The sequence below is a fragment of the Nematostella vectensis genome, chromosome 3 (assembly GCF_932526225.1).
Source record: "Nematostella vectensis chromosome 3, jaNemVect1.1, whole genome shotgun sequence".
Taxonomy (NCBI): domain Eukaryota; kingdom Metazoa; phylum Cnidaria; class Anthozoa; order Actiniaria; family Edwardsiidae; genus Nematostella; species Nematostella vectensis.
Genome location: NC_064036.1, coordinates 16,966,057 through 16,986,732, shown reverse-complemented (window position 1 = coordinate 16,986,732; position 20,676 = coordinate 16,966,057). Strand labels below are relative to the sequence as shown.

Genomic DNA, 20,676 nt, shown 5'->3' with positions numbered 1-20,676 from the left:
GTAGGTACCATCTTAGATCTACGATAAGGGTAAGCCAGGTAGGTACCATCTTACATCTACGATAAGGGTAAGCCAGGTAGGTACCATCTTACATCTACGATAAGGGTGAGCCAGGTAGGTACCATCTTACATCTACAACAAGGGTGAGCCAGGTCGGTACCATCTTACATCTACGATAAGGGTGAGTCAGGTAGGTACCATCTTACATCTACGACAAGGGTGAGCCAGGTAGGTACCATCTCACATCTACGATAAGGGTGAGCCAGGTAGGTGCCATCTAACATCTACGACAAGGGTGAGCCAGGTAGATACCATCTTTTATCTACGACAAGGGTGAGCCAGGTAGGTACCATCTTACATCTACGATAAGGGTAAGCCAGGTAGGTACCATCTTACATCTACGACAAGGGTGAGCCAGGTAGGTACCATCTTACATCTACGATAAGGGTGAGCCAGGTAGGTACCATCTTACATCTACGATAAGGGTGAGCCAGGTAGGTATCATCTTACATCTACGATAAGGGTAAGCCAGGTAGGTACCATCTTACATCTACGATAAGGGTAAGCCAGGTAGGTACCGTCTTACATCTACGATAAGGGTGAGCCAGGTAGGAACCATCTTACATCTACGATAAGGGTAAGCCAGGTAGGTACCATCTTACATCTACGACAAGGGTGAGCCAGGTAGGTACCATCTTACATCTACGATAAGGGTGAGCCAGGTAGGTATCATCTTACATCTACGATAAGGGTAAGCCAGGTAGGTACCATCTTACATCTACGATAAGGGTAAGCCAGGTAGGTACCGTCTTACATCTACGATAAGGGTGACCCAGGTAGGTCCCATCTTACATCTACGATAAGGGTGAGCCAGGTAGGTACCATCTTAGATCTACGATAAGGGTAAGCCAGGTAGGTACCATCTTACATCTACGATAAGGGTAAGCCAGGTAGGTACCATCTTACATCTACGATAAGGGTGAGCCAGGTAGGTACCATCTTACATCTACAACAAGGGTGAGCCAGGTCGGTACCATCTTACATCTACGATAAGGGTGAGCCAGGTAGGTATCATCTTACATCTACGATAAGGGTAAGCCAGGTAGGTACCATCTTACATCTACGATAAGGGTAAGCCAGGTAGGTACCGTCTTACATCTACGATAAGGGTGACCCAGGTAGGTCCCATCTTACATCTACGATAAGGGTGAGCCAGGTAGGTACCATCTTAGATCTACGATAAGGGTAAGCCAGGTAGGTACCATCTTACATCTACGATAAGGGTAAGCCAGGTAGGTACCATCTTACATCTACGATAAGGGTGAGCCAGGTAGGTACCATCTTACATCTACAACAAGGGTGAGCCAGGTCGGTACCATCTTACATCTACGATAAGGGTGAGTCAGGTAGGTACCATCTTACATCTACGACAAGGGTGAGCCAGGTAGGTACCATCTCACATCTACGATAAGGGTGAGCCAGGTAGGTGCCATCTAACATCTACGACAAGGGTGAGCCAGGTAGATACCATCTTTTATCTACGACAAGGGTGAGCCAGGTAGGTAACATCTTACATCTACGATAAGGGTAAGCCAGGTAGGTACCATCTTACATCTACGACAAGGGTGAGCCAGGTAGGTACCATCTTACATCTACGATAAGGGTGAGCCAGGTAGGTACCATCTTACATCTACGATAAGGGTAAGCCAGGTAGGTACCATCTTACATCTACGATAAGGGTGAGCCAGGTAGGAACCATCTTACATCTACGATAAGGGTAAGCCAGGTAGGTACCATCTTACATCTACGACAAGGGTGAGCCAGGTAGGTACCATCTTACATCTACGATAAGGGTGAGCCAGGTAGGTATCATCTTACATCTACGATAAGGGTAAGCCAGGTAGGTACCATCTTACATCTACGATAAGGGTAAGCCAGGTAGGTACCGTCTTACATCTACGATAAGGGTGACCCAGGTAGGTCCCATCTTACATCTACGATAAGGGTGAGCCAGGTAGGTATCATCTTAATGGTGAGCCAGGTAGGTACATTTTTACATCTACAACAAGAGTGAGCCAGGTAGGTCCCATCTTACATCTACGATAAGCGTGAGTCAGGTAGGAACCATCTTACATCTACGATAACCTTGAGTCAGGTAGGTCCCATCTTACATCTACGATAAGCGTGAGACAGGTATGTACCATCTTACATCTACGATAAGGGTGAGCCAGGAAGGTACCCTCTTACATCTACAACGAGGGTGACCCAGGTAGGTACCATCTTACATCTACGATAACCGTGAGTCAGGTAGGAACCATCTTACATCTACAATAAGGGTAAGCCAGGTAGGTACCATCTTACATCTACGATAAGCGTGAGCCTGGTAGGTACCATCTTAATGGTGAGCCAGGTAGGTACCATCTTACATCTACGATAAGAGTGAGCCAGGTAGGTACCATCTTACATCAACGATAAGGGTGACCCAGGTAGGTCCCATCTTACCTCCACGATAAGCGTGAGACAGGTAGGTACCATCTTACATCTACGATAAGGGTGAGCCAGGAAGGTACCATCTTACATCTACAACGAGGGTGACCCAGGTAGGTACCATCTTACATCTACGATAACCGTGAGCCAGGTAGGTACCATCTTAATGGTGAGCCAGGTAGGGTCGTAAATATGGAAGTGAGATAACTTTCAAATTTTAAAGGTGAAATTTAATGATTCTAAGAGTGCATGATTGCTTTAAAGGTGCACTTTAATGACTACTAATTCAGGAAAGTTCCATAAACGTTGATAAAGACCTTTAAAGAAGTTTAAAAATAAGATTTAATAGCTTTACAAATTCAGGAAAGTTACACTAAGGTTCATTTAAGGAACTTAAAAGAGATTTAAAGATAAGATTTAATGGATTTACGTGTTCAGGATAGTTTCATAAAGGTTTATTTAAACACCTTAAAAAAAAATTTAAAGATAAAATTTAAAAGCTTTAAAGTTCAGGAAAGTTACATTAAGGTTCATTTAAGGAACTTAAAAGAGATTTAAAGATAAAATTTAATGGATTTACGTGTTCAGGATAGTTTCATAAAGTTTACATTTAAGAACCTTTCAATGGTTTTCTTAAAGGTTTCGAAATGAACATTTCGAGACCTATAAAAACGTACTGAAAGGTACGTATAGTTAACATTTCAGGCTCTTGAAAGATACACTGAAATGTATCTAAAGTTTAAATTTCTTCACCTTTTGTTATACATTTAAAGGTTATTAAATATTTTATTTCGTCCAGTGGTAGGAATGAGCTCGAGTCTATCAGAATAGAATACATTATATGATATATATCAAACGCTTGATATAATATATAGTGCGTGATATGATATAAAATGCGTGATATGACCAGACCCCTCAAAACTACTACGTTCTTTTATATGACTATACACATTCAATTAATTAAACCTGTCGCATTTAGACGAGCCAAAGAGTGGGGATGTCCCCGACGCATCTCCTGATCTAGCGGACATATACAGCGAGGCAATCAGTGAAGACACCCACGGACCGATTCCCGTGTTACAGTTTGTGGACTACTTCAACCGCGCCAAGCAAAACAACAATGCACGCCTTGAGGCCGAGTTCAAGGTTCAACAAATTCCATCAATGTGCTACTAGTTATTCTTACCCCCTCCCCCCTCCGTCACCACCACAAACACACCCTCCCTCCAGAGTCGCATTTTTGGAGTCGTCCATACTAACACGGATTCAAAAGCTAGAAAACGCTGAAAGATAGGGCGTGACGTCATTGTTATAATATTTGTATGCTCATAGCAACAGAGGCGTCTGCCATATGACGCCATCGTTTTCATTCTAATTCGACCGTCCACACTACGGACCAAAGTATACGGATTCATTTTGATTCACTTTCGACAGCGTTTTCAAAAGTATGCGGATTCACTGGATCCGACCCCCGTGTTAGTGTGGAAGGAAGGCCTAATCGTAGTATATGGAATCAAATCCGTGTTAGTGTGGACGCCCACTTAATGAGCCCCTTTTCTCTTTACAAAGCTCGATCTCATGGGCTGTCTCATGAGCACTTACTTTGAGCAAACTGTGTTTTCATGATCTCGCCAACAAAGAGTTTTTTTACGCCAAGCACTAACAAATGCTTGGATCCATTCGTAACTCGTTCAAGATGGTGACGCAGGCAAGCGCGGCTGGTGAAAGTTCAGGAACCCTTTAATACCTTTGGCCTTAAAATAAGCAATAACTGAGTATGCATTATGTAACGCTTGTGGCGATTAATTGTCTCTAAGTACAATCTGGTCGCACTATATGATAATTTCCACTGTTACTGCTGACATAACATGTTTTATCACTTTACCAGAAATTGTTCAAACTTAGCAAACACCACCCGTCGGAAGCAGCAAAGAAGCGTGTGAACAAAGCCAAGAACCGCTATGCAAACATCGTCACATGTGAGCTTACTTTGTTTCTATAAGCACAATATGTAATCTCACGACACAAGACAAGCGTTTAATGTATTTCCTGGCAGCTCCTGATAAGTTGGATGGTGCCAAGGTTGAATAAAGGGGACCTAGAAAGTTTCAAAATGTCGGGGTTAAAACAAGACCTCGAAAGGTTCAAAATGTTGAAGCCAAAAGGGGACCCCGAGAGCATCAAAATCTTATAGCCGATAGGGGACCTAGAGAGGTTCGCAATGTTGGGGCCGATAGGGGACCTCGAAAGGTTCAAAAGTTTGGGGCCAAAAGGTGACCTCGAGAGGTTTCAAATGTTGGGGCCGAAAGGGGACCTCGAGAGCGTCAAAATCTTAAGGCCGAAAGGGGACTTCGAATAAGGTTCATGAAATGTTGAGGCCGAGAGGGGACCTCGAGAGGTTCAAAATGTTGGGGCTGTGTCTTCATTTTACCGATACCTCAATGTGCATTGGAACGTCTCATTTGAATTCCAAAAAAAGTTGGTTTTGTATAGTGCTTATTGAATAGCCTGTAAGCGTTTCACATATGATCAACTTTAACACATCAGTATAGATCTTATGTTCGCTTCAATACTTTCATAGATGATCACTCCCGGGTGGTGTTAGAGAAACTCAGCAATGATCCACACTCGGATTACATCAACGCGAGTTACCTCAGAGTAAGTGATAAAACACGCGCCTTCAAAAGGTACACAGAATTCTGTAACCTTTAGTGTCTTTTTTTTTCTCAGGACTACGATGGTTCGCCCAAAGCGTACATCGCCACTCAAGGTAACATTTGCATTATGCGTGACGTCACTTGAACACGAAAATCGCGCCTTGGTTGGTGCTCAATATACTACTTTTCAGGATGTGTGGAGCCTTCGAGCGGTGACTTTTGGAGAATGATGTGGCAGGAGAGGCGCTGCGTGATCGTCATGCTGACAGGACTTATTGAAGGCCACAAGGTACGATGAGTGCTACACGTGTTGCACCGTGACGCGAAAGCGTGATGTGACCGTCAGCGTGTGAAAGTTTTTAAAAGTCATGTTCAAAAGGAAATGTACGGAGAGTTGTACACGCATTGATTAGGTGCCGTACCATGACCATCCAATTACCCATTCAAGTACGGGTCATGATCTTATTCTTATTTTTTGTAGAAAAAATGTCACCAGTACTGGCCCGACAGCACCTCTAAGTATTGTAATCTCAGAGTCACCCTACGTAAAACCGAAGTCTTCGCGGACTACATTATCAGGACATTTGTGATGTCCCAGGTGAATACAACCTCAATGAACGCTCTCACCCTGTCTACAATATATCAACACAAGAGCTTTTGAAAAGCATATAGTTTATTTGTGGCACGAAAACCTCAAAGGCCCAATAGTATTTTCAAAGTAAAAGGGGCTCTCTTTTCTTCAAATATCTTGCATTTCAAACAATTTTATTTCTATGGGGCTATCGCTTTAGCACTTGCTTGAACGATTCCTTTTTATGAAACGTAATCATGTTCATATTTTGAAGTCAGCTACGATGGTCTTTTGCTTTTGTATTTCCCAAGTACTGCTCTCGACCATGCAGGAGTTGCTTGGTATACTACGTTTTTGCTGTTAGCTATCTTGAAATAGAAACCAACGTTTCAAATTCTCACAAACATTTTGCGATCTGCGCGAGGCTCTTTCAGGCCATTTAGAGAAAACAACAGCCCCTGGGTGAGGGGGTGAGTGGGTCTCCAGAATAGTGGACGGGGGTGATCGTTCTTTCTTTAAAGGGGTAAAATCTCGAGCATCTCCTATCCCTGTTGAAGGATTTTTCCGATTCTGCTATTATTTAGGGTTAAAAAGTCCTTCGAGAACACCCAATTTGCTATCTCTTAGGGTTAAAAAGATCTGTTGATCGCACACAAAGTATTTATCCCATAGGGTTAAAATTTATTTGGCCGACGATCACACCCTTTTTATCGTGATCTCCTTCCCCGGGCAACAATCATTGATTTGTATGTGTTGTGCATAGGTCGGCCAAACGGAGGAGAGGTACGTCTATCAGTATCACTTCACCGTGTGGCCAGACAAGGGAGTACCTCAATACGCCACCGCGGTACTCGGGTTGAGGCGGAAGATCACGAAGGACTCACTACCTGGCGCCAGGCCCTGGGTGATACACTGCAGGTATGCAGCATTTAGACTTTAGGTCATACACTGCAGGTATGTATCATTTAAGACTTTGGGTCATACATTACAAGTATGCAGCATTTAAGACTTTGGGTCATACACTGCAGGTATGCATCATTTCAGACTTTGGGTCATACACTGCAGGTATGCAGTATTTAGACTTTGGGTCATACACTGCAGGTATGCATCATTTAGACTTTGGGTCATACACTGTAGTTATGCAGCATTTAGACTTTGGATCATACACTGCAGGTATGCATCATTTAAGACTTTGGGTCATACACTGTAGGTATGCAGTATTTAGACTTTGGGTCATACACTGCAGGTATGCATCATTTAGACTTTGGGTCATACACTGCAGGTATGCAGCATTTAGACTTTGGGTCATACACTGCAGGTATTTATCATTTAAGACTTTGGGTCATACACTGTAGGTATGTATCATTTAAGACTTTGGGTCATACACTGCAGTTATTTATCATTTAAGACTTTGGGCCATACACTGCAGGTATGTATCATTTAAGACTTTGGTTCATACACTGTAGGTATGCATCATTTAAGACTTTGGGTCATACATTACAGGTATACATCATATAAGACTTTGGGTCATACACTGTAGGTATACATCATTTAAGACTTTGGGTCATACACGGTAGGTATGCATCATTTAAGATTTTGGTTCATACACTGTAGGTATGTATCATTTAAGGCTTTGGGTCATACATTACAGGTATACATCATTTAAGACTTTGGGTCATACATTACAGGTATACATCATTTTAGACTTTGGGTCATACACTGTAGGTATGTATCATTTAAGACTGGGTCATACACTGTAGGTATGTATCATTTAAGACTTTGGGTCATACATTACAGGTATACATCATTTAAGACTTTGGGTCATACACTGTAGGTATGTATCATTTAAGACTTTGGGTCATACACTGTAGGTATGTATCATTTAAGACTTTGGGTCATACATTACAGGTATACATCATTTAAGACTTTGGGTCATACACTGTAGGTATGTATCATTTAAGACTTTGGGTCATACACTGCAGTTATTTATCATTTAAGACTTTGGGCCATACACTGCAGGTATGTATCATTTAAGACTTTGGTTCATACACTGTAGGTATGCATCATTTAAGACTTTGGGTCATACACTGCAGGTATGCAGTATTTAGACTTTGGGTCATACACTGCAGGTATTTATCATTTAAGACTTTGGGTCATACATTACAGGTATACATCATTTAAGACTTTGGGTCATACACTGTAGGTATGTATCATTTAAGACTTTGGGTCATACATTACAGGTATACATCATTTAAGACTTTGGGTCATACACTGTAGGTATGTATCATTTAAGACTTTGGGTCATACATTACAGGTATACATCATTTAAGACTTTGGGTCATACACTGTAGGTATGTATCATTTAAGACTTTGGGTCATACACTGTAGGTATGTATCATTTAAGACTTTGGGTCATACACTGTAGGTATACATCATTTAAGACTTTGGGTCATACACTGTAGGTATGCATCATTCAAGACTTTGGTTCATACACTGTAAGTATGCATCATTTAAGACTTTGGTTCATACACTGCAGGTATGCATCATTTAAGACTTTGGGTCATACATTACAGGTATACATCATTTAAGACTTAGGGTCATACACTGTAGGTATGTATCATTTAAGACTTTGGGTCATACACTGTAGGTATTAATCATTTAAGACTTTGGGTCATACATTACAGGTATACATCATTTAAGACTTAGGGTCATACATTGTAGGTATACATCATTTAAGACTTTGGTTCATACACTGTAGGTATTAATCATTTAAGACTTTGGGTCATACATTACAGGTATACATCATATAAGACTTTGGGTCATACACTGTAGGTATACATCATTTAAGACTTTGGGTCATACACTGTAGGTATACATCATTTAAGACTTTGGGTCATACACTGTAGGTATGCATCATTCAAGACTTTGGTTCATACACTGTAAGTATGCATCATTCAAGACTTTGGTTCATACATTGTAAGTATGCATCATTTAAGACTTTGGGTCATACATTACAGGTATACATCATTTAAGACTTTGGGTCATACACTGTAGGTATGTATCATTTAAGACTTTGGGTCATACACTGTAGGTATTAATCATTTAAGACTTTGGGTCATACATTACAGGTATACATCATTTAAGACTTAGGGTCATACACTGTAGGTATACATCATTTAAGACTTTGGGTCATACACTGTAGGTATGTATCATTTAAGACTGGGTCATACACTGTAGGTATGTATCATTTAAGACTTTGGGTCATACATTACAGGTATACATCATTTAAGACTTTGGGTCATACATTACAGGTATACATAATTTAAGACTTTAGGTCATACACTGTAGGTATGTATCATTTAAGACTTTGGGTCATACACTGTAGGTATGTATCATTTAAGACTTTGGGTCATACATTACAGGTATACATCATTTAAGACTTAGAGTCATACACTGTAGGTATACATCATTTAAGACTTTGGGTCATACACTGCAGGTATGCAGTATTTAAGACTTTGGGTCATACACTGCAGGTATGCAGTATTTAGACTTTGGGTCATACACTGCAGGTATTTATCATTTAAGACTTTGGGTCATACATTACAGGTATACATCATTTAAGACTTTGGGTCATACACTGTAGGTATGTATCATTTAAGACTTTGGGTCATACATTACAGGTATACATCATTTAAGACTTTGGGTCATACACTGCAGGTATTTATCATTTAAGACTTTGGGTCATACATTACAGGTATACATCATTTAAGACTTTGGGTCATACACTGCAGGTATGCAGTATTTAGACTTTGGGTCATACACTGCAGGTATTTATCATTTAAGACTTTGAGTCATACACTGTACGTATGCAGTATTTAGACTTTGGATCATACACTGCAGGTGTGCATCATTTAAGACTTTGGGTCATACACTGTAGGTATGCATCATTTAAGACTTTGGGTCATACACTGTAGGTATGTATCATTTAAGACTTTGGGTCATACACTGCATGTATGCATCATTTAAGACTTTGGGTCATACACTGCAGGTATACATCATTTAAGACTTTGGGTCATACACTGCAGGTATGCAGTATTTTAGACTTTGGGTCATACATTGCAGGTATGCAGTATTTAAGACCTCCGGCCGTAAACTTGACATACAATAAAAATGCGATGTGCATTTCTTAGTGAGCAGATCTTGTGTCGTACAACTGAACAAATAACAGCAATATTAATCAAAATCTAAAAAAAATATTTTACAGATGCGCACTCAAAGGTCTTTTCTTCGCTGAAAGCAAGTGACTTTTACAGTTTCTAGAGTGTTTCAAGTTATCTAATAGATGACTTGATAATTACAGATTTTTGTTTATTTCTGGCAGCGCCGGCGTGGGAAGAACGGGCGCTTTTCTCGTGATTGACGCGATGCTGCGCCAGGCTAAGAAACAAAAGACGGTGGACATCTTCAACTACGTGAAAGCCATCAGGGAAGACCGGCCACACATGGTGCAAACATCGGTAAGACAGGCCTTTTAAGGTCGAGCATTGTAGCAATGCTATAAGTAGTCTCCGCACACTAGAATTAATCTGAACACTCCCCCAGCTTCATATTTATCCCATAAGTCATCTACAACAGTGCGTAGCGTCAGCTCTCAAAAACAGAAGATAATATTAGTCACCTCCACACGCTTCGTAGTGTTCATCCAATGAAACACACACACTAATTACCATGCCAAAGTAGTGTCCATCGGTTTCTCAGACCATGCTACCTCAGAACACAGAGCATACTCTACCTAATGCTCAACAAGATTTGCTCTTTACTTTTTGAAATATACATCATTTGTATGCACTTAGGAGTAAGCACGCTCAATTAATAATCTAAGGGTAAAGAATCGCCTTACTGATTGTAAGACGCATTGTTCTGCACACAGGAGCAATACGTGTTTATCCACTTGGCTGTCCTGGAGGCGCTTGTCTGCGGAAGCACTGATATTCCTGCTGACAATATGAAGGCCGCTATGGCCAGGCTCTCCAAACTACGGACTCCAGGAAATGTGTCGGGGTACGAGGCGGAGTTCCAGGTAATGTTTAATATTTCCAAGTTATTGTGAAACGGTAGGGTACAATTGTATAATTATCTCTTAAAACGCTGCTATTCCCTTTGTCTATTGGCCACAGCAAGCTAGCACCACATCATGGGAGGCTAAGGCTGTACTTTTCTTGAAATGTGAACAAAAACATAAATAATATAATAAATATAAATAATAAAATATAAATATCGAAATTATTCTTATTTATGTTGCCGTGCGCTCTTGCCATTAGCAATGAACCAAAGAAACGTTTATTGAACTAGGTGTTAAATACATACGCGGAAGGGAGGGAAGTTTATTGAACTAGGTGTTAAATACATACGCGGAAGGGAGGGAAGTTTATTGAACTAGGTGTTAAATACATACGCGGAAGGGAGGGAAGTTTATTGAACTAGATGTTAAATACATACGCGGAAGGGAGGGAAGTTTATTGAACTAGGTGTTAAATACATACGCGGAAGGGAGGGAAGTTTATTGAACTAGGTGTTAAATACATACGCGGAAGGGAGGGAAGTTTATTGAACTAGGTGTTAAATACATACGCGGAAGGGAGGGAAGTTTATTGAATTAGGTGTTAAATACATACGCGGAATGGAGGGAAGTTTATTGAACTAGGTGTTAAATACATACGCGGAAGGGAGGGAAGTTTATTTGAGGTTTCCTTATTTTTTAAAATGTCCAAATATATACTGTTTACGTCATATTCTCCTTGGCATGAGTCGTCAAGAACTTTTTTGTTTTTTTTTTTATAAAATTAACTAGAAAGTGAATAGAAGAACGATCAAAGAACTATTATATATTATAATAATAACGTTCGCCTGTATGACATGACCTTTTTATCGTAATTGTTCAGAGGTTGTCAGTCATTGTGCCATCAAGTGTCCCGGATGTAGATGTTTCGTCGGGATCAAAGTACAGAATTTCATGTAAGTCAATCTGATTCCGGTGACGAAACTGTGTCAAACATTCTCTCCGCCCTTTTACAAGCTTTTCTTCACAACAAGAGAGTTTTTTGGGTTTTTTAAATATGGAACATTAGCACTTTATAGATATCATATAGCGGAAACCATGAAAAACTTGTATATAGGGTGTATACAGGTTTGCATTGCATAGATAAAACGTGGCTAAATACGTATCCTGGACTCCTGGATTGTGCATGCCAAACCGAAACTCGTTGAACAAAGAGAAGAGACAACACCCAAAGATATCAGTGACCCTTCTTTTAAAAATCCATATTTATACGATGGCCCCCCTTTAGACCCCCGGAAACCCCCACCCCACCCACCCAACCCCAACCCAAACACACACACAGTATCCTCACGCCCCCCCCCCCCCCCCCCCCAACTCGATAATATATGAACTTTTCTTAATTTGACTAATTATTCATATTTTTCTTTGCAGTGATCGACAAAAAGTCTACATTGAAAAGCCCAGCTAAGCGAAAACTGACTGCCTATATGAATGCCAGTTTTGCTAATGTAAGGGGTGTATTTTTCACATGTGGAATTGTCAACCCTTTCGACGTTCTTGCCTCACCTTCTTCTTGCTTCATTTCCAATGTACAATAAGGCATACAGAGAGAAAAACGCATTCATCCTCTGCCCGGCTCCATCGAGTGAAGACATCACGAACTTTTGGCAAATGGTCCTGGATTTCTCAGTAGGCACTGTCGTGATGCTGTACGACACCTCAGAGGGACAAAAGGTACTTATTGTAATAAGACATGACGGAAAAACCTGGAAAACGCGCAATTCCAGATATAGAGAGAAGACACAATTTCTTTAGTGGCTATAGGTTCCTTCTATTACGGACTGATTTTTAAAACACGTGCCGAAGTGCACTAAACCAGATTTTGGCTTTTTAACATCATTTTTCCTTGATCATCATTGCCCTGTGTATCAGCTCAGGGGCGAAAAGCTCAAATTTCAATGACACTTTACAAAAAGTCGCATCAATTAAAAAAAAGTCGCACTTGATATTTTGTTTGCTATAAGTTACTAAGTACTCAGAAAAATTCTCCGCCTTATTCGATGTGAAATGGACTTATTTGAAGCGTCACGTCATGTTTTTCCGTCATGTCTTGTAATAATGGTATAATTCACCACCGACATCACTACATTCACCTCCATTATAGAAGATAGGACATAATTACTATGATAATGGCATCGCAATTGCCAACATCACTATAATTATACCAACACTACCTACACCACGACTTTCACTAAACATCACCACCACCATCACCATTATCATCACCATCACCACCACCATCACCATTATCATCACCATCACCACCACCATCACCATTATTATCACCACCATCACCACCACCATCACCATTATCATCACCATCATCACCACCATCACCATTATCATCACCATCACCACCACAAACTCCACTAACACAATCACCATCACTACCACCACTATTATCATCATCACTAACATCAGCATCATAACACCACTACCACCATCACAAACTCCACTAACGCAATCATCGACACCATCACCACTATTATCATTATCACTAACATCAGCATCATAACACTACTACCACCATCACAAACTCCACTAACGCAATCATCGACACCATCACCACTATTATCATTATCACTAACATCAGCATCATAACACTACTACCACCATAACAAACTCCACTAACACAATCATCAACACCATCACCACTATTACCATCATCACTAACATCAGCATCATAACACCACTACCACCATCACAAACTCCACTAACGCAATCATCAACACCATCACCACTATTATCATCATCACTAACATCAGCATCATAACACCACTACTACCATCACAAACTCCACTAACGCAATCATCAACACCATCACCACTATTATCATCATCACTAACATCAGCATCATAACACCACTACCACCATCACAAACTCCACTAACGCAATCATCAACACCATCACTAGGCGCGTGCCACTATTATAACCATCAACACCTACATGACCATCATCACCTACATGACCATCATCACCTACATGACCATCATCACCTACAGGACCATCATCACCTATATGACCATCATCACCACCATGACCATCATCACCTACATGACCATCATCACCTACATGGCCATCATTACCTACATGACCATCATCACCTACATGGCCATCATCACCTACATGACCATCATCACCTACATGACCATCATCACCTACATGACCATCGTCACCTACATGGCCATCATCACCTACATGGCCATCATCACCTACATGACCATCATCACCTACATGACCATCGTCACCTACATGGCCATCATCACCTACATGGCCATCATCACCTACATGGCCATCATCACCTACATGGCCATCATCACCTACATGGCCATCATCACCTACATGGCCATCATCACCTACATGACCATCATCACCTACATGGCCATCATCACCTACATGGCCATCATCACCTACATGACCATCATCACCTACATGACCATCATCACCTACATGACCATCATCACCTACATGGCCATCATCACCTACATGACCATCATCACCTACATGACCATCATCACCTACATGACCATCATCACCTACATGGCCATCATCACCTACATGGCCATCATCACCTACATGGCCATCATCACCTACATGACAATCATCACCTACATGACAATCATCACCTACATGACCATCAAAACCTACATGACCATCATCACCTACATGACCATCATCACCTACATGGCCATCATCACCTACATGACCATCATCACCTACATGACCATCATCACCTACATGACCATCATCACCTACATGGCCATCATCACCTACATGGCCATCATCACCTACATGGCCATCATCACCTACATGGCCATCATCACCTACATGACCATCATCACCTACATGGCCATCATCACCTACATGGCCATCATCACCTACATGACCATCATCACCTACATGACAATCATCACCTACATGGCCATCATCACCTACATGGCCATCACACCACTGATATCAAAATCACCACAACCTCAACTAACAATCACGATCATTAACACCACCAACACTCCTATTACCAAAACCATCATCACCTCTACCACCAACACCATCACCATTACAACCTTTTGGTGAATTCTGACCCTCGTACGAGCGCTGTGTATCTGTTTAGCGTTACCGGCAGTACTGGCCATCACGTGACGCCAAGAGTTATGGGAAGATACAAGTTCAACTTTTAGACGAGGACGTGGAGTCTCAGATTATCACGAGGAGGTTCGTCCTCACCACCAAGGAGGTGTGTTGCTATGATAATATGGTATAAGATATGTTATAACACATGATATACGATATATAGCATTCACATTTTATTAGATAATTATCCACCAATGAGATTTTGCAAAGCCGGGCTTTCAATAGCGAAGGAAACGGAGACTGAAAAATGAAAAGAAAATGCAAAATTCTACTCGCATTTAAAAATCACACGAACGTGAAGTGAATAAACCCCCTAGCCAAAGAAATACCCCCTTTCCAAGGCGCGTCTAATCACCTCTCTTTCCAGGGCGCGTCTAATCACCTCCCTTTCTAGGGCGCATCTAATCACCGCTCTTTTGAAGGGCGCGTCTAATCACCTCTCTTTCCAGGGCGCGTCTTATTACCTCTCTTTCCAGGGCGCGTCTAATCACCTCTCTTCCCAGGGCGCGCTTAATCACCTCTCTTTACAGGGCGCGTCTAATCACCTCTCTTTCCAGGGCGCGTCTAATCAGCTCTCTTTCAAGGGTGCGCTAATCACCTCCCTTTCCAGGGCGCGTCTAATCACCTCTCTTTCCAGGGCGCGTCTAATCACCTCTCTTTCCAGGGCGCGTTTAATCACTTCTCTTTCCAGGGCGCGTCTAATCACCTCTCTTTCCAGGGCGCGTCTTATCACCTCTCTTACCAAGGCGCATCTAATCACCTCTCTTTCAAGGGTGCGTCTAATCACCTCCCTTTCCAGGGCGCGTCTAATCACCTCTCTTTCCAGGGCGCGTCTAATCACCCCTCTTTCCAGGGCGCGTTTAATCACTTCTCTTTCCAGGGCGCGTCCAATCACCTCTCTTTCCAGGGCGCGTCTAATCACCTCTCTTTCCAAGGCGCATCTAATCACCTCTCTTTCAAGGGTGCGTCTGATCACCTCCCTTTCCAGGGCGCGTCTAATCACCTCTCTTTCCAGGGCGCGTCTAATCACATTCCTTTCCAGGGCGCATCTAATCACCTCTCTTTGCAGGGCCCGTCTAATTACCTCTCTTTGCAGGGCGCGTTTAATAACATCCCTTTCCAGGGCTCGTTTTATTACCTCCCAGGTCGCTTCTAACCACCTCTCTTCCAGGTCGCTTCTAATCACCTCTTTTTCCAGGGCGCGTCTAATCACCTCCTTTTCCAGGGCTCGTTTAATCACCTCTCTTTCCAGAGCGTGTCTAATCACCTCTCATTCCAGGGCGCGTCTAATCACCTCCCTTTCCAGGGCGCGTCTAATCATTCTCTTTGCAGGGCGCGTCGCGGGAAGTGCGTCACTTCCAGGTCATCGGTTGGACTGAGCAGAAGTTACCTGACAAGTCGAGTGTTCTCCGCCTGATAGAGAGTACTCAGAGCTCTCAGCAGCAGTCTGGTAACGCCGCTATTCTAGTTCAGTGCAGGTAAATAAGTCAGCTTATCGTATTTTAACGCGCTGTTTACCGATGTCTAGTGAATACAGCAAGCATTTCAACTCGTCGTAATTTACCGCGCTCCATACCTCTAATGTGATTATATTACGGCATTGTATTCGCGTTATATAGCTGACGTATATGGCCCAAACGCTAGTAACAGCGCTGGTCGTAGTGACACGCTGTTTCTGACGTTATATTATCGTTGACTTGTTTCAATATGACCCATAATGGTGCCAGTCGCAATGTAATGCTCGCTGATGACGACATGTTTTTATATATGTTCTATAATATCCTAGTAACGGCGCTGGTCGAAGTGGCACTCTTTGTGCTGTACTGTCCGTGATAGACAGGGTGAAGGCTGAGCATGTTGTAGACGTATTCCAGGCCGTCAAGGTCCTCAGAGCATCACGGCCGGGAGCTGTCGAATCCCTGGTGAGCAAAGGATCGCAGGTCAACCAGCCCCTACCCTCCTTCCCAGGATCGCAGATCAACCAGCCCCCACCCTCCCTCCCAGGATCGCAGGTCAACCAGCCCCTACCCTCCCTCCCAGGATGGCAGGTCAACCAGCCCCCGCCCTCGCTCCCTGGATCGCAGGTCAACCAGCCCCCTCCCTCCCTCCCAGGATCGCAGGTCAAGCAGCCCCTACCCTCCTTCCCAGGATCGCAGGTCAACCAGCCCCCGCCCTCCCTCCCAGGACCGCAGGTCAACCAGCCCCTACCCTCCTTCCCAGGATCGCAGGTCAACCAGCCCCCGCCCTCCTTCCCAGGATCGCAGATCAACCAGCCCCAACCTTCCCTCCCAGGATCGCAGGTCAACCAGCCCCCACCCTAACTCCCAGGATCGCAGGTCAACCAGCCCAATCCCTCCCTAACAAGATCGCAGGTCAACCAGCCCCCGCCCTCCTTCCCAGGATCGCAGATCAACCAGCCCCCGCCCTCCCCCCCAAGATCGCAGGTCAACCAGCCCCCGCCCTCCTTCCCAAGATCGCAGGTCAACCAGCCCCCTCCCTCCCTACCAAGATTGCAGGTCAACCAGCCCCCACCCTACCTCCCAGGAGCGCATATCCAATTTCCCTTTGATACCGTTAATTTCCCTTTGATCCCGTTAATTGCTTGAATAAGCACCTCCTCCTAAGACGAAAAATTAAAGAATTAGCGCCTCCCCAAAATAAAAGCCGAATAACACGTACGTTAAAAGGGAATCGACAAGAAAAGACAGTATTACGCGCCAAACCATTCTTTTACTTTTATGTTTCACTTCCTTCAATCACGGGATTAGGATACTTTTTCAGCGATTTATTAATAAATTAACAAAAATGTATCCCCAATTTGTGTTGAATATTGAACTCAGCGAATAAAATATTTCTAACCTTTATCCGAAATTCCTGCTTTTCCAGTTAGAGGTCCCAGCGGAGCTCCCTTTGCGCCGCGTGAGCGGAGCCCCATACCTAAGAAAAAGTGTTATATAAAACAAATATGGTAATAAATATTGGTAACCCATCGACTCGAGTTTTCGTGATGCGATGTCCGTCCGTCCGTCCCTTAAAAGCATCGTATGACCAAACTTGGCAGGTGTCATGTAGGTGTCAAGAGAGGTGCAAAACTGTGGTCACGTGGTTTGTGACGTCATCGATGACGTCACTAGAAGCAAAAATACGATGACGTCATCAAAATAAAAAAAATTTATATTTCAAGAAGGAAACATTGTACTGTGTAACCATGCCTCTTTAGTGTTCGTAAAAAGCCCGAGCCCTTTCCGAACTTTATACTTTGTATTTAGGTTCTATATAAAACAGGAAGGGAGTGAAACAACGCTCGATTCAATTTTTCGAAAACCTGCCTAGTTGCGGCCAATGTTGTGATGTCGGTATGAGACATGATGATGAGTGACAGCTCACTTTCTCTTTGAACTTACAGTCTTTTGAGAAAAGGTTGTCGTCAACCGGCTTTGAGACTACGCGACAAGCCCGCATGTAAGCATGGGTAAAAACTACTGAAGCGCCTAGCAGCATATATTAGCCACCGCTACCGCGTCTAAGTCTGAAGTTATGCAGTGGCTAATATATGCAGCGAGGTGCTTCAGTGATTTTTACTCATGCTTACAAACGGGCTTTTCGCGTAGTCACGAAGCCGGTTGACGACAACCTCTTGTCAAACGACTTGTATTTAATGGAGAAGTAGATCAAATTATAACCTGGTCATCGTCTGCCATTTACTGTAACTTTTTTAATTTAAAACCTGAAGAAACGCAACGGTCCGTGGAAGCATGTTAAAAATTAGCCCTGATCACAGCACTTGTCGCATGCCCCGGCGTGTGTCGGCGGCGAAGTTTAAGTTTAAAGAGAAAGTGAGCCGTCAACTCATCAAAAAAGGATTTCGCTAACTCGGAAAGCAGGAGACATTTCGGATTATTTTATTCGCTGAGTTCAATTTTCAACTCAAATTGGGGGTGCATTTTTGTTTACCCCCGACAAAGTATCCTAATACCCGTGTTTCAATTGGATTTTTTTATCTAGAGAAAAGATTTTGACATAAGCGCCTCCCCCGAATAAGCACTTCGGCTGGTACATGACAAATAAACTAACCCGGGACAAGTAACAATAAGTTTAGGCCTTTGTAATTTCAGAATAATTCTTGTCCTTATTTTGCCATCTCCATGGCTACATTCCTTCACAGCTGGCTTCACCGGCGTGTTTCAGATCTTGTTCCCGTAACTTGTGATATTTTTAGAATTCTGTTTTGAAAACTTCTGTTATAGCTACGACTGACTAACCCTGGGTACCAGACCCTCTAGACTTCTCTCGTCCAGTGACGCTCAGCCAAAATGTCGTGACGAGCGGCATTTTGGCTGAGCGTCACTGAACGAGAGAAGTCTGGAGGCTCTAGGTACCCAGGAACGCCTGACTTTATTCAACAAAACCTAATAACGACCATCTTCTCGCCTTTTTTTTTTTTTTCTCACCAGAGGCAATATGTCTTCTGCTACGAGGCCACAATGGCATTTCTGGATTCCTTCAGCGACTATGCCAATTTTAGCTGACACTAGCATGATACTTTTACACCTTTTGCTTTTCATTAACGAGAAATACGCATTCATTTTAGCCCCCAAAAAAAACAATTGCATTTTTTAGGATATTGTTTGTCATAAAGGGCTTATTGTTTGTACGGAGGCGCTAACGTTTATAAGAAGCATGCAAATTACTTTCACAAAATACTATTGTTTGCACTTGCTGTAATAAAAATGTTAATGAATATTTCTTTCACTGTATTGATTGCGAGTTCTCGTATTATTGATATTTTATTTGTGCTATTGTTATGTACCAACGCGCAAATGAAAATGGATTTTTCATTCCTGGTTGTCGAATAGTGTAAATGAATGTTAAGAAAATTCAATTGTGTGCACTCAATTATGTAAAGTTCGTTAATGTATTTCCTTTTAGTTCGAATGATTTTACTTTCGCTTAAATGACAGTACATCGGCGTAAATGTTTGTAATTTTGGCTAAAATGAATGCGTATTTCTCGTTAATGAAAAGCAAAAGGTGTAAACGCATTCCGTGCGATCCCTTCTTGATAGCCAATAAATCATGGATGCTTGCCACACTGTGGGATCTTAGCTTGATATTACATATATTATAAGACAGAAGAATGGTGTTCAGAAGGATCAACAGCAAGAATACAGCAGTTCTTTGATGAGCGACTGAAATCGAACTACTTTTCAAGCAACGATCGCCCCCGCTTCACAGTTGATAACATCCCCCTCGTTTTTACAAAAGAATCCACTGTCGGGATTTCAGCAGAGTTTGCATTTCTGATTACTTCTTGTCGAAAACAGAACAAAGAGTTATGTGATCGTTTAACTGAACTTTTTTTTTTTGTATTTTGAAGTTGTGCGACTTTTGAGACAGCGTAGGTGTCTCAACTCGAGAAAACGATTTATAAAGAAAACAAAGAAACGACTACTCAAACACACCTGCTATCTCGTAGATATAATTATATCTAAGTGGAATCAATTAAAATTGCCTCATATCTCTTACTATTGTATTCTATCTTTTTGCACTAATTAGCAGCTTATATGTGTTAAAAAATCCGAAGTTTTGGTGATGGGTTCCAAATGGTTTGTAGCGAGATCCAATGCACGACAAACGCTAAAATAGCGCCAAGACTTTTTTAGAATATAATAATCAATTATGACAGAATAGCCTTTTTCGATGAGTCTCAAT

The 20,676-nt window shown here is 42.2% G+C and overlaps 1 protein-coding gene and 1 long non-coding RNA gene across 6 annotated transcripts in view; both read left to right on the top strand.

Moving 5' to 3' along the window:
• The window catches only part of LOC5514256 (receptor-type tyrosine-protein phosphatase S-like), a 68,151-nt gene extending 47,662 nt beyond the window's left edge, over positions 1 to 20,489 (top strand). For all 4 annotated transcript variants that reach the window (XM_048724745.1, XM_048724743.1, XM_048724744.1 and 1 more), the window contains 16 exons: positions 3,467 to 3,633; positions 4,376 to 4,466; positions 5,069 to 5,145; positions 5,218 to 5,257; positions 5,336 to 5,433; positions 5,626 to 5,742; positions 6,479 to 6,633; positions 10,097 to 10,232; positions 10,646 to 10,795; positions 11,658 to 11,730; positions 12,206 to 12,282; positions 12,374 to 12,508; positions 14,946 to 15,068; positions 16,298 to 16,443; positions 16,752 to 16,887; positions 19,420 to 20,489. In XM_048724745.1, the coding sequence (XP_048580702.1) occupies positions 3,467 to 3,633; positions 4,376 to 4,466; positions 5,069 to 5,145; positions 5,218 to 5,257; positions 5,336 to 5,433; positions 5,626 to 5,742; positions 6,479 to 6,633; positions 10,097 to 10,232; positions 10,646 to 10,795; positions 11,658 to 11,730; positions 12,206 to 12,282; positions 12,374 to 12,508; positions 14,946 to 15,068; positions 16,298 to 16,443; positions 16,752 to 16,887; positions 19,420 to 19,494 (1,796 nt within the window). In that variant the 3' untranslated portion in view covers positions 19,495 to 20,489. The remainder of the gene's footprint in view (positions 1 to 3,466; positions 3,634 to 4,375; positions 4,467 to 5,068; positions 5,146 to 5,217; positions 5,258 to 5,335; positions 5,434 to 5,625; positions 5,743 to 6,478; positions 6,634 to 10,096; positions 10,233 to 10,645; positions 10,796 to 11,657; positions 11,731 to 12,205; positions 12,283 to 12,373; positions 12,509 to 14,945; positions 15,069 to 16,297; positions 16,444 to 16,751; positions 16,888 to 19,419) is intronic.
• LOC125561177 lies at positions 162 to 2,956 on the top strand. 2 transcript variants are annotated; one of them, XR_007307193.1, is made up of 2 exons: positions 162 to 1,976; positions 2,156 to 2,956. It is a non-coding gene; the product is annotated as an uncharacterized LOC125561177 (long non-coding RNA). The 2 variants fall into 2 exon arrangements; XR_007307194.1 differs by having other exon boundaries at positions 815 to 836.
• Positions 20,490 to 20,676: the final 187 nt, after the last annotated feature.